This window comes from Amphibalanus amphitrite, unplaced genomic scaffold, assembly GCF_019059575.1.
Source record: "Amphibalanus amphitrite isolate SeventyFive unplaced genomic scaffold, NRLGWU_Aamphi_draft 001600F_arrow, whole genome shotgun sequence".
Taxonomy (NCBI): domain Eukaryota; kingdom Metazoa; phylum Arthropoda; class Thecostraca; order Balanomorpha; family Balanidae; genus Amphibalanus; species Amphibalanus amphitrite.
The window spans coordinates 84,052-99,148 of NW_024883093.1; the positions used below are offsets into that span (position 1 = coordinate 84,052).

Here is a 15,097-nt window from a genome sequence, read left to right on the forward strand (position 1 = left end):
CAGGGTGCGTTGCGCGCACCGGTGCATTGGGTTTCCAACTTCCATGGAAACATGATCAGACTCGGAAGCTCGCAACGCTAGCGTGGAGCCGAATTCATATCAACCGCCGCAACAATGCAGCAGCGCAGCGCAGCGTGCTGCAGCGCGGGGCCGTGAAACACCGCCCAGGGCTATCTATGTGTCAGGGCAATCCAACCCACGTGATGGGGCTCGGCCCCAGCGGAGCATGAGGCCCAGGACTCCCGCCCAGGCCCCCTGTCTCCCCCTAATTCCTATCATCCTTCCCACTCTGAAATCGACCGAAAGAGCCTAACCTAATACAACAATAACTAGCTCTACCGCTATGTCTGAATAGTATTGTCAGATTTAATTAAGGTCAACGGCTTAGCATGTAAATAACAACAACGGCCACCATCGGTATTATGAGAAAACCAATTGCTTTTCCAAAAACACTAAAAGTTTTTAGCTTAAAACTTGCATGAAATTAATTTTACCAGCCTCGTGTTACTCTTATCAAAACGCTTCGAATGAATCAAAAGTTGATCTTCAAAGGTCATTTGAAAAATTTGGCCTAAGTTCAAAGACATGACCTGACCAGAAATGATCATAGTGCATAGCAGGATATTAGATCCGTATCGTGGAATTTACAAACACTTCAGCTGACTTCATAACTTAAGCATGTTTATCAAAAATAATTATTACATGGCTCATATGTAAGCTGGGTGTGTGAACATGCTTACGAGTTACGAGTATGTTGACCGTAACTGATAATGTTCTGTTGGCCACAATTTCTATATTTAATTTATCCTCCCGGATTTCATTCATATTTTTGTTAATGACACCTTGACGATGTCGAGAAAGAACGCTTAGGAGATTTAACAGCCTGAAATACATTCAGTATAAGGAAGGTTCAAGGGTGCTAGATTCCTTCCGTCCTCGCTATCCTCAGGAAAAACCAATCCGCATCGCCCCTAGTCTTCATGCTTCCCTCTCGGGACTGGAGGTCACCCCACCAGCCAACCTGTAGTTGATGTCGGATCCATTCCAGGACACATAATCCTCTTCGGGTGACCGTTTGGGAGACGTCTGGACCGTCCCGACAGGGCAATCGTCCCACGGGAACAGCCTCGCTTCCGCAGATCACTGTCGCTGGCTCGCACAACCCAGTTACTACACCAGAGCATAGTTATGTCATGCAAGGGCCTTTTCAGACCGAAAAAGATGGCCCCAAACAAAGCAAACCATTTTCTCATTCAGTATTGTATCTCATCAAGCACCACATGTTTTCAGAGTGTTTATTATGCGTTCCGTCCAAAAAAGCGCAGTTCAATTTTCTCCCATTGACTTGAGCGATCTCAAAATTGACCCGGCCTTTCTGTCAACAATTTCAAACTTGCAAAGCAAACGTTTCAAATACATATACTGTTGCCCATTAAAATCGTTGAAAGTTCTGAAGCGATCGGTTAGTCGGTGTATTTAGATATGATGAGCAGAGGAACTTTCCTTGAGGTAAGGTCACTTGACGTGACCTGGTGTTATGACCTTGAATTGAAAGACTTGGGCGGGGAAAATGGGTCATTTGAAATCTTAAAATGCTAGATTTTAATAATAATTGCAAACACTATCCCGGCCAAATAGTGAGTGCGAAGGGAGCGATTCCCCAACCCCATGTTTAGCTCCTATAATTGAGCTAGGTGCTAAAACCTCGCGGGAAAAAACGAGCGCTTGCGTCGTTACGTGACGCAGCGACTGGTACCCCATTTTAAAATATCAGTAACTTCTTAGGGCAGGTCAAGGGCCCCAAGGCATTTGATCGTTTTTTTTTTTGTAAATAACTTAACGCATTATCGTCATTTCGATACAATTGTGTTTTCTGTTCTCAAACGCGTCGATTTATAGCTTTTTTGTTTAGGTGAAGCAATTTAGGATGTTTACCTCAGGTCAATGTCATGTTAGGGCAACGCAGGTCACGAAGCTGTTGAAAGGAGGACATGTTGCATAACATTTGATTCGGCAAGTCTTGCAAAGTCCATTGATGGCTGTCCCGACTGGCTAGCTCATTTTGATCGGGAGTTATTGACAATACACTCCTATGACCCTAGTGACGTCATAAATGACGTCACGCAAGGTGAGCAATGCAGAAGTGAAGCATTAGACCTTGCCAAGAATGTATGAAGTCACGATTGCATGTGCTTGAGGTATAGTTTCAGATCATTCCCGACGCCAAATTAACAGTTTCCATAATTCCCCATTACGCTCATGTATATGACATTAAGTGCATTGCGGATTACATCATTGTATAACCGACAACCGTGCAGAGGTTTACTTAACCCTGTTAGTGGCAGGGGGGGGGGTTATCCACCCCTCAGGTTTTTCGAGAATATCTCCGAAACTGCTGAAGCTACGATGCTGAAATTTTCTGACTTTTCCTAAAACTAAATTGGGCACATTCTCTGAAAATTTCAAGTTCATAACCTTACCAGGGGCGGCTCCAGAGCACTGGGAATTGGGGGTCCTATTCGTGAAGCGAGTCATTTGGGCGAAGATCACGATGCTGCACCAGTTTTACGAACAGTGAATGAAAGGTATCATGTGATAACATATACAGTTATTGTGCATCCTCTTTTGACACATTTTTGCTATAATAGGCGGATCCAGGCGTCCAAAAAGGGGGGTTATGTTTTACCTCCCAACATAGGTGCCCTGACACCGCCTATGCATGACCAATACAATTGTAGTCGTTCTCTCATAAGAAAATTGTAACATAACAAGACCATTACCACCCTTTTTAGAAACAGTACCAACAAAAACCTTATTTACTATACTTTTTGTGTACCCCCAATCTCAATGATCTGTATCCGCCTATGATTTTTGAAAATGCATATTTTTAGGATCCATGTGAATTCCTGGTTCATTCTCTATCGATCGGCAAAAGTTGCGTTAAGATTGGTTCAGAAACCTGGCCGTGATAAACAGTCTAAAATGTATCTGCAATTTCCCGTTTTTACCCCCCTCTACCCCCCCCCCCCTATTGATATTTTTAATTTTTATTTTTTAGAAATGTAGATCACGTTGAACGAAATCGAATGCCGTTTGAATTTTGAAAATCGGCCCGTTAGATCTCGAGATATCAAGGGGGGGGGGGTCGTAAACAGCCCCCCCCTGCCACTAATAGGGGGTAGCCAGGAGCCTGCCACTAATAGGGTTAACCCTCGCCCGTAAACGGCGATCTGCCACCTTCGCCCATGCAGGGGGGGGGTTGGTGCGACCCCCCCCCCCCCTTGGCGTTTGAAAACGGAGCGTCGTAGAGCTTAGCGGAAAAGACCAACGGATTGCTCTCGCCGAGATCTCGCGATTGGTGGTATATTTTTTGGTCCTAGGTTAACATTTGACCTACTTTTGACCGGTCAAAGGTCAAATTTTCGGAAAAATAGACTTTTTTCAACTTTCGGCGGCGATTGCGGCAAAACGGTGGGAGATATCGACTTGAAACCTTCACTATCGTGTTCCTTGATCAATTCTCTATCGTTTGGTATGTATTTCGTTTCCCTAGCTCTAAAAATGGCGCGTTGGGAGCGCCGGAAGTCGGCAAGGTCACAGTCGGCGGCAGAAATTCGAAAAATCAAAATTTAAATTTTTGAAACCTGATTGTATTTTTGGATTTGGGAGGTCCATTTGCTCCCTATAGACGCTAATACTGCTGCATATTCCCATTGAGGTGACAAGAATTAGCAAAATAGTGGTTCGGGCGCTTTTCAAAAATAGTACCGGACGCTGTTCCTCTTGTGACGTCATAGCTCCGTGACCTGACCTGACCCGGTCAAGTTTCTTATACCATATGATAGCCAATACTTGCCCCAACATGCATGGGAAGTTTCATCGCGATCCATCAACCGATCCCCGTACCACCGGCAGGAAACCTCGGGCGTTGGCACTCAGTTTGTGAAAATCCGGCCGGAGGCTGTTCCATTTGTGACGTCATAACTCCGTGACCTGACATGACCCGGTCAAATTTTTTTTATCAAAAGATGCGCAAGGTTTGCCCCATAAGGTACCCAAAATTTGGCGGCGCTGCGCGCCGCCGTTTTTGCACTATATCCGAAAAACCTCAGGGGGGGTTGCACCAACCCCCCCCCCTACATGGGCGAGGGTTAAGACGTCATAGTTAAGTGACCTGACCTGAAAACGTGGTTGATGTCAAGTGATCCGGCTTGAATGAAATGTAAGGCATGTGAAATGTCAGCCTTCTATCATCAGTGTGCTTTGAGCTACCGCAAAAAAATACATGGTGGCGGCATCCACCCCTTCTTCTCGGCCGGCGAGGGTTAAACCTCGCTTCGAATTATTGCAGATAATGATGCGACCGAAAACAAAGCATTTATCTGTGTCTAGAACGGCCCCTGACTTGTTGGACAAGATCCCCAATCTTAATTCGCTAGATGGGAATAAAATACTCGGTATGTGATACATATAGTTATACCTCTCGATTTGCCCTCGCGCTAAGTCTATTCTAATCATCACTGTCGTTTTTTTATCCGAGGTGATGTCGCCGCTAAACGAGTTGTGTTGTTTGCTTGTTTGCGTTGAATGGCCATTACGGATTATTGAAGGATTATGATAAAATAGGAATGAGGCAAGGGAGGATATGCACTGCAGGTGTTTGATTTAGATCACAAAGGCATCATTTCCGGCATCGTGCAGAGTCATTATCTTCCCCTCCTCTGCACTGCGGCATCTCTGCGCCCCACACACGGCGTCCCCACTCCTCGGCCGGCCGCCGCCAACTGACCCACTCGCCGGGCGCCGCGACCTGACCCGTGTCGCTGACGCGGCCTGCGCAATAGAGTCGGGGCTGGAATCCGGGGGTTCGGCCGGCCGGCCGCCTCTGGAGCGGGGGACTTTTTTAGTAGACCTACTGTACACCACATGCACTCCCCCACTGTCGCTGACTGTTGCAAATTGTCGATAACTGTCCCCAACTGTCGCCAACTGTCGCTGACTGTCTATAGCTGTCGAGTGTCGCTGACTGTCTATAGCTGTCGCTAGCTGTCGCCAAGTGTCGCTGACTATCGCCGACTGTCTATAGCTGTCGCCAACTGTCCCCTTCTGTCCCCTACTGTCGCTAACTGCTGCCTGCTATCTATAACTGTCCCCTACTGTCCCCTACTGTCGCCAACTGTCACTGACTATCTACGAGTATAGCTGTTCCCTTTTGTCACCGACTGTCTATAATTGTCCCTGACTGTCGCTAACTGTCCCCTTCTGTCGCCTACTGTCGCCGATCGTCATGTGCCGTCGCGTGTCCCGTACACGCGGCGACGACTGTGTTACTTTCGCCGCCGATGCCCCACCAACAACATTCTCCGTCGGGCCGGCGGCGCCTCCCAAACCGGTCCGGAGGCATTCGCCCAACGCTCCACCCACCAATACATGCCCATGGCGGCAGTGCAAACGTGCACAGTGCACAGTGGACGGCGCACAGTGGGTAATGTGCTGTGGAATAGGGGTCAGAGTGCACAGTGGACGGTGGAGCATTCAAGGTAGAGCTTGGACACGGGATAGCATACTTTTCTTTAGACAGCGCACAGTGTAGGTATGGTACACAATACACAGTAAGCTATTGGCAATGCACACTGCAGAATGGATTAGACGGTGCACAATGGACAATCTTTTGCATTGTGCAGTAATTGAGGCAGTACAGAATAAACAATAAACCGTGGACGATATACAATACACAGTAAGCAGTTACAATGCACCATCAACCCTGAATAGTGCTTACCTAATGGACAGTTTGCATTGCAGATGGACTAGACATTACAGTTGACAATGCACGCGAAATGCGAATAGTTAAACAGTAATAGGTAGGGGAGAGTGGGGCACATTCGTGCAAAAAATGGATAAACCCATATATCTGTTCTTTGGTTAGTGCAATGGCAAAATTGTTGATTGTAGTATGGAAAGGAACTATTGCAGATAGTTTTCCTCTTTAAAAGTTATCCTCTAAAATTATTGCTTCCATTAGAAAAAATGACTTTTAATAACTCTGAACAATTGCACGAAACTGCCCCACCTATGGGGCACATTCGTTCAAGAGGTGGGGCACTTCCGTTCACCCTGCAAAGTTCGAGAAATTACCGGGCATTACCAGAAATTTACCAAAGGAAATTGGCAGGGGGTCATTTCACTTGATTCCTTTCGACAAGAATGCATTGCACAACATATGTAGAAAGAATGGGCTGGCCAACAAGAATGTGCAAACTGCCGGCCTCCGTGACCTCGCCAAGTTCGCGTGAATTGCTCGTCACGACGTCGCAAGCAGTCGAGACTGAGTCAGGCGAGCGTCATTAGAGAAACCTACTACAGATAAAGTCATAAATCGCAAAAACTAAAAAAAAAAATATGCACGAATGTGCCCCCAGGCAGTGCGTACACGAACCTGCCCCACAACGCTATTAGTAATATATTTCAAAATTTCTTTTTGAAAAAATGACACTTTTTCAACAAACAAGTTTGCAGCAGTTCCGTGAATAGAGTGAGCTTCTTCACCCCCAATTTTGAAAAGCTGAACCACATTTCCGAGTCAGGATCACGAAAATGGATAATATGAGAAAAGTTTGGAAAGCTCACGAATATTACAAATTTGCGTTTTTATCAAGCATGACAGCAGGTACAGTGTTGTCTTCTACGGTGAACGAAGGGCGGCAATGATAGACATATTTCCATAATTTACCTTGAGCTCGTGCAGTCACTCGTGTTCCCATAAACTGCTGAAAACGAATGTGCCCCATGCACGAATGTGCCCCACTCTCCCCTACTATAGCGAACATTTCCAATGCGTATAGTTGACACTAGATGGGCCACAATGCCAGCGGACACCGTTGCCCCAGAGTTCGGATTAACTAGGCCTGAGGATAAAGGAGAAGCAGTCTGGTCAAAACCAGAGATGATGAAAAAGTAATGATCAATCTTCAGGTTTTTTCCACCTGACATTTCCTGAACCAATGGTAAAATCTCGTTTACAAAGATAACCTACTCGGGTGCCAATATCAAAGAATGTTGATGCAATATAATATCCATCATGATACAAACGATCACTACCTCAGTCCTTTCAGCTTCCAGACAGCAGAATCGGCAAAAAGTAACCTTTTCACTCCTATTTCCATCGCTAGATGTCACTAGTTTAACACTATTTTTCCTGTTCTGCCGCCAGGTGTCTCCCCAGTCGACTGCCGAGCCGCCTGCAGTGATACAGAACGCCATGGCGACCAAGGACAAGAAACCCTTCAGCTACCTGCCCGTGGGAGGTTTCAGCGCCACGGGGCTCAGTTCTGAGCTGAGCATCTCAGAACAGCGACTAACCAAAGCTCAGCAGGAGGGAGAGAATGGAACGGACTCTTCCGCGGGTGTTGCTTCTACACCAGGCGGCGACACTCGCGTGGAAGCGGGAAGCGGAAGTGACATTGGAGTGGGAGTTTCTGCACCTGTAGGTGGCGCCCCTCCCCCTCCGCCCCCTCCCCCTCCCCCACCCCCAGCCTCCAGTGCCAGTGTCCGAAGCCAGCGTTCAGCTCCATGGGCTCAGAATCTATCCCGTCACCGCTGTACTGACGCATCACAACCTACAACCACGGCATCTTCAACAGCAAGTGCCCCCAAGGAGAAACCTACTCAGCGCTGGGGAGCTGCTCCAGTTCCGACAGAGGCGCAGCTTCAGACAGCTCTGAGGCAGACATCAGCCGGAGAGACTCTACGCAGGGAGGCTGCGGCTGCGGCTGCTGTTATTTTGGCACGGACTGCGGCCGAGGAAGCGACGCAGAAAGAGACGCAGAAAGAGACGCATAAAGAGACGACGACGGCGACTCGGATGGCTCCGGCAGCGGCATCATCGTCGCAGCCGACGCAGCCGATGGTGAAGGCGAAAGCAGCGACGCTGCAGCGTCGGGTAGGACCCGCGTCTTCCTCATTCGATGGGGAGATGAGAGCCGGAGGACTGTCACAGAGGAACAACACGCTTCCGAGGCAAATGAAGCTATCCAATCAGCATGACTCACAGGGACGTCAGGGAAAAATGACAGCGGCTGGACAGAAAAATGCCGCATCGAAGCAGACATCTCCCGTTTCTGCAACAACTCAACCCAGCTGGGCTGTGAATTCTGCTACCTCTCCGACAAACTCTCAGCAGAATGGCAGAGGCGGAAGGCAGTCGACCTCACCGTCCGCTGCTGCGCAGGTGGCGCCACCAGCTGCAGCGGTCACTGGACAGGTAGCGCAGTTATCGCAGCGCTGGCCGCCGGCCGCTGCGGGCCAGGCCAGCCGAACGTCGCCTCCAAAAGCGGATCAGGTTGTCCTGAACCAGACTGCTGTGAAGCAAACGAAACAGAAAAACGCCAGCCAAAATCAGCGAGGTGTGCAGAAGACTGAAGCCTCGTCAACTACAGCCAAACAGACCTCAGCTGTTCAACCCGCTTCGAGCCACGTAGCCGCTACCCAGGCACCCACGGGCCACGCAGCCACAAATGGCCACTCTGTACCCCACCAGGTCCCTCTCTCCCAGTCAGCTCTAGCCGCTCTGCAGGAGAACGCCGACCAGACAGCAGTGAAGATCGCCGCTCATCCTCCGTGGAGAGTCACCAAAGGCAGTGGTAGTGCTGCCTCGGGAGCACCGGCACCCGCTGCGGCTTCGAGCCAGGCTGTGGCTTCGGGCCAGACTTCGGCTTCGGCACGCGGTCAGCTTTACATCCCTCCCGTCTCAAAGCCAGTGTCGGCGGCAGAAGCGCTGGCCTCGCCTCCGCCACGCGCCTCGGCTGCGCCACCCTCCTGGCGGCAGGTGCGACCGGCAGGTCAGGCGGGGTCAGCGACAGTGACCTCGGCTCCCGCGGCGGGTCACATGGGAGGAACGCTGAGGTCTCAGACTAAGGCACGGCCGGCCGGCGGGCAGCAGCAGCAGCAGCAGCAGCAGCAGCAGCAGCAGCAGCAGCAACAGCAGCAAACTCCTATGGCTGTCATGGTAAGGACCAAGGACTAAATGACAGTGCTTATTTTCAGCTTGGTGTTCGCTTTTACATCTAAAATTTCAAGGGGCCGCCTTGTAAGGGCCCAATTAAGTCTCTTGCGTAAATATTGCGATCGTTGTTCATGAGTTTGATTGGATGCTTTATTGAATGGATTACGTGTGTTGTGAGCTAATGCGTTGCGTGTCATGAGAAACGAGTGGTTACTTCTCAGTCCTCAATAACTATCCCTGTTTTTTTTTTAATGTAAGTGCTGACTGATTTCTTTCATTACAAATTGGTGTCAAACATTGTTTAGTTTACACTTTCTTGCATCGATTGCATCCAGCTCGACCGTCTAAATATCCCCGTCGTAGGCACGGCGCACGCCACCCAACACACGCGGCCGTCACCCGAAGCTGAGTTTCCTTTCTCTGCCGACAGACGTCGCGTACAACTACAATCCCCCTCCAGATGAGAATGGGACCGGACGGAAAGCCCCAAATCAGCATCGGCGGACGTCCACTGAAGATCACTGACGAGGGTGTACAGTTCCCCGTGGAGTTGTTCTTCCCGCCAAACGGCGGACAGCAGAACGGGACCAGGTATAACTCGCGCACCTCCTAATACGTGCACGTGCGCACGTGCGAGTGTTTGGAGCCAGCAGGGGGAGGAGAGTGACTTTTTACAGCTGCAACGTCCTTTTTGAAAGTGACGTCACTGTAAATAAACTGCCATATAAACGCAGTGTGTGATGCGTGGTGCTATTACGTACCGGACCAATTAAACAGGTCTGGGACATGATGACGTCATAACCTGCTAGTGACGTCATCGGGCCTATACTGCTGCTTCCGCGAGACTGTAAAACCGGCTGTCTTCTGTGTGCGTGTGCTGACTTTACTTACCCGCTTCTCTTGTAACAGGCTCATGTACGAGTATACGTACGGTGTGTCAACCGGGTGGTCTACGTGACCTAATGACATTGTCAAAAACAAGTGACGTATTTCTGTGGCGTAGGATGACCTTTACAACATGGAAAAGTGGAAAACATGGAAAACATGTACAGACAGGTTTTATTTAACATGGAAAACATGGAAAACATATACAGACAGGTTTTATTTAATTCTACCTTTTCAGCGGTCCAATCATTACTGGAACATAGATCGTGGTAAAAATAATAAGTTATACGTCAAAAAAAGTTGTGCGGGGACACATTGCAATTGCACCGTTCATGAACAATGGGTAACTGACTTTGAATGACAACTCACGACAGGTGATGTCTGAAATGGCCTGCTTCTAAATGTTTTCTGTTACACACTGTGCCCTACAAGTTTTGCGTGATGGAATGTTCTAGGAGTAAATTTATGTCAAGCTGCTCCACTCACTACCTAGTACCTACATAGTTACTTCAGGTAGAAACATGTGGCTTTCTGTCTTTCATATAAGACCATGTAGAGACAATCAGAGTGCGTGATGTGCTAAAATGCTGAATTAGTAGTTAAGTGTGAGTAGTGTGACGTTTCTGAAGTTTTCTTCTACTGTTCCAAATTAAACGATCATACAGCTACTGGCGCTTTAAATTTGACCGCCAATCGCTGTTAGATTATTCTTCTTATCGTTTTACGATTGCAACACTGTATAAGAAAAGAGCGTATTGTGTATGTGTTTGGATGATCTAATTAAGCGTGCTATGAGGTGACTTTCATTTGATAGAATGTAGGGACCGCATCACAAGAGGAGTGCTGTGATTTTTCTGACCGAAATAAAGCGAACTTTTTCACCACGAGCGAATCCGTGAATTCGGTCATGATTTGTGTACATATTTGCATGTAACTGCCTGCGAGTGGTTTGTATCATTTACTTGGCTATGCTGGCGAGATATAGAGGATTCTTCATGGCTCCGAGTGGAAGATAAGGATATCTTTTCCAAGCGGGTTACTGAAAAACCGAGCGACGAAGGAGCGAGGTTTTTCTGTTACACGCGAGGAAAAGATATCCGATCTTCCACGAGTGAGCCATGAGGAATCCTATATCTTTCTATGTTGAGGTTTATTCATAATTATTTAAATATCAAATTCAAATGTATTCATCTATGTAAAAATAGATTTAGAGTATTTTGTATTTATTTCATAAGTTTCATACACAAACAACCGTTAAAAATGGCTCGGTTATTGACCCATCATCACTTGAACTCTTGATTTTTAGCTTTGAACCCGCGAGACCTTATCTTCGCATCTCAGAGGGATGCAGAGATAACAAATTCTTATCCTTGCATCTCAGAGGAGTGCGAGATAGAAATATCCCTGCACTGTAGACCCAATGGCAAATAAACCTCAACTAGAAAGATATCCGAAATATGGCGTGTGCTCTCTGCTGACGACGCTATAAGAGAATGGCTTCATGATGTGTTAAGTTTACTAACCTACCGCTTCTCAGATTGCGTTCAATAAATGGACTTTTTATTGTTTCGAATTTCTTTTAAGAGAGTTTAGCGTTGTGAGGAAAATCATCATGATGATTATGAACATATTTGATTGACCGAATCCTCAATATAATCTGAATAAAATGACAATTTAGCCAAATTCGGGTATATTTGATCACAGATCTTTGTCATTTTATTCAGATTATATTGAGGATTCGGTCAATCAAATATGTTTCGAATTTCGTTGGAGTGGTTTACTCGTGGGTACAGTGTTTTCATCGTGGACGTGATCTACGCTGGTAGTCTCACTCAGAGACCCGAGGCCTTTCTGGTGGGTCTGAAGGGACAGGCCGCCAGATAATTTTGACGCACTCGAGTTAAAACGTGAATTCGCCGTTTTACCAACAGGATACAAGCCATAAGCCACTCACACTGCGTAGCCTCATCTGCATTCACGGGAAATCCGCATACACTGCATTCATCTTTCAACGATAGACCATGCATTAATGCTGGATCTTTCCCTGAAGCTAAAACTCTTCTAAAACCCCTGAAGCTAAAGCAGCTAAAAGATGACTCGTTGAAGGTCCAATATTTAGTAATGAAATTAAAGTCATTCAAATAAGCATAACGATTCAATGAAGTTTGATAAAATGATGTACATGCATCCTAACATTACATTGGGCCACACCAGTGGGCAGTAATCGCCACGCCATGTGTGAATCGCCCACGATCGTAAATACAATACAATACAATCCAATACCAGCAGCTTTGCAATTCGGATTGAAATTTTCCAAATGTCCTGGATATTTATTCGCTGTTCATTTACTTTATGTCCAGTTTTGTCACCTGAAAACGTCGCCCTCTCAGAAGCCGATGTCAGATGGGCGATTCTGTGCCATTTGGCGCTGCCGGCGACAGGCAGGGCCAGGTGCGTGCTTTTGGGTCAACCCGTCCAGATAAAACCCGATGGCCTTGGAGCAGACAGGTGACAGCGAGCCGGATAAATCACCACCACCGCTGTCACAAACTGCGCCAAAACCCTCTCCTTCTCTCCAAGAGTGTAGTTTTCCGCAATTCTCAGCGATAGCGAAAAAAGAGTTGACCTGATGACCCGTTTACCGACTCGAGCGTGGTTCTTTTTTGTTGTGGGATAAGAAACAGGTCTGTGCTACGTTTGGCCAGGTGCCACTATGTGCGCTCTGCTTCCGTGGAGTGACAGTTATAGCCTTAGAACCAAGTGCAACTAAAATCAGGCTTGTAGGTCCAAGAGGCATTGGGTACATTTGCTCCTCCTTCAGCGTCAATTTAAGAAATTGAGCCGTTTTCCTTGTTTAGGTAGAAGACTTTTTGTAATGAGAGGAAACATTTTATAATTGAGACAAAATGTTTCCTCTCAATTACAAATCAACACACAAGGAATCATAATTTGACATAACCTGTTAAATATGGTGGCACTAAAACGGGGCTAAAATTTCGTTTTGAGAATTTTCAACGGGACGGGCAGCCAATCTGTTCTACCGCCCGAGAAAACGTTGTGTGTAAAATATTTTTGGAAAATATGTTTATTTAGAGGTAGCTCAGCCAGGTCGAAGTTCACATTATTGTGGAAAAACACAACTTTGCCGAAATTTTAATTTCCACGTGTATTTCTGATGTTCAAAATGACATTGGACGTTGCCAAGACTTAATCGAAACGTTTCAGCACCTAAAGCTCAGATATATAGGTACATATGAGGTACATAATTCTTTTGAAGGTACGCATAACTTACTGCATAACTCCATGAAAACAGAAAGCGGTATCATCCGTAATCAGCCAACACTTGTACACATCATTCGTCGGCTAGTCTTGCCTACTTAGAAGTTACGATCGCCTTGCGTATGTCAGAATGCTTGCGTCTTTGCTCCTCGACGACCTACAAGAGGAGCTGCTGTTAGTCTTTATCCTTCGTGGGGGTCAGATCGATTTCCTGGCCATCAACAAAATGCCTCGCTCCGCGAAATCGTAGAGGCGTGAAGAGACCTCATGTAGCGCATGGCGGCGTTGTATAATGGCTTGACCTCCCAAAGAATCGGATCCTTCAAGAGGAAGTCGGTGTCCATACCGAGGATGCTGAAGAAGCTTGTGAAGCCAGTTGCGATATGACGAAGTCTGCCGTGGACTTGCTAGAGACTGAAGCTATAGTAAGTTCAACGTACGCTCGCCGGGTTGAGGGGTCCTCCGTCCTCTCCTTCTCTCGTAACGATGCAGCCATCTCACGTTTAGTAGCACCGATCGTAATCTCCTTCATTAGAAGTTGAGGGCGACCAGCCTCTCATTTAGATACCAGAGGTGACAGCTCAAGGCAATGGCTGTCGCCTTGGACACCAATTCGAACACCAATTCGTCCAATTCGTACTCCAGGAGGGACTTGAGGAAGTCGAGATCTTGCGCCGGTGCAGATGCCAGAAGCGGTGCATTGAATCGAGCCGGAAACTACGTTGTTACCACAAAGGTCACGATTCGCTGGAGGCTCTTCTTAAAGACGTAGTGAGCCGGGATTGTGCTCGGAAGAGACAAAGCTTCATAGCGTAAATGGCATAGGTCAACCAGCACACACAGAGCATATCGGGACGAGTGATCTTCATACCTCGTTTCGGAGCACTACTGAGGACAGTGATGGGCAGCTCCAGCATCTCACGGTTGTCGCGTAAGTGCTGGCGGTCAAGGATAAACGACCGAACTGTGCAAGAGCATCACGCGGGTTGTGGAGGTAGGATATGTCACAGTTTTTGAAGGTTTATGGCTTCGTTCCATCTAGACGCCCACTTTTTATGGAAGCGCTTAAACAAAACAACGTCCGGGCCGCTGGACGGGCCGAGGCAGGCTGAAAATGTCTTTATAGAACAAACTCGTAAATGTCGTGGCAAGTCAGGTGGAGCAAGTCCTCCTCGAGCCGATGCTAGATGATCGTGCAGGCTCCCGCATTGAGGCCGGTGTTCGATGCACTTGTGTCAAAACAGCGCTTTCACTCAATCCTTCAACTCTCACTCATCGAGGGATTCTAGAACAGCGTTTGCTGCGGCCTGTCAATTTGAGCCTGGCCAGCGAAAAATGCTCTGAAATGGCATAGCAAAACACAACTTATCTTTTTCACGTGCACGTCTTCTCCCTGACATCACGAAGACACGGAGACCTGCCCTGTGGCCGTACACTGGCAGTGTCCCCCTGCGCATCAGTGACCGGGGATACATGAGCAGAGTAAAGGCGTATTACAAACGGATCACAGTACTCAGCGAAGAAAAACCATTCCTGATACGCATTTATTTGCTCATATAACCCTGGTAAGTGCTAGCAGTCTCGTGACCCTTCCCAACCATCGTAATACGAGAGAAGAGCTGAAGTTGCACGCCTGGCAGCGGGCTACCGTCACCGAACAAAGTAAGCTAAACTACGCTGAACGGTCATTGGTTGAATCACGCATTGCGTCACAGCGCGTGTGCGGCGAGAAACACTGTGGTTATGGAACAAATAGGAAGGCATCATTCATTTAAACGTGTTATGGCTCAAATATGACAATGCTTGGAAAGGCTCGACACGCATCTGAATCCCCGTTCAAAATTATACGTTTTATCAATATGTACCAAGTATGACCCCATTGAGCTACCTCTAAATATAAATATATTTTGATAAAATTTCATACAGATCATT

The 15,097-nt window shown here is 47.3% G+C and overlaps 1 protein-coding gene across 5 annotated transcripts in view; it reads left to right on the forward strand.

Moving 5' to 3' along the window:
- The window catches only part of LOC122374083 (mucin-5AC-like), a 65,989-nt gene that overhangs the window by 18,937 nt on the left and 31,955 nt on the right, over positions 1-15,097 (forward strand). For all 5 annotated transcript variants that reach the window (XM_043352626.1, XM_043352627.1, XM_043352622.1 and 2 more), the window contains exons 3-4: positions 7,211-9,004; positions 9,432-9,592. In XM_043352626.1, coding sequence (XP_043208561.1) covers positions 7,259-9,004; positions 9,432-9,592 — 1,907 coding nt within the window. In that variant the 5' untranslated portion in view covers positions 7,211-7,258. The remainder of the gene's footprint in view (positions 1-7,210; positions 9,005-9,431; positions 9,593-15,097) is intronic.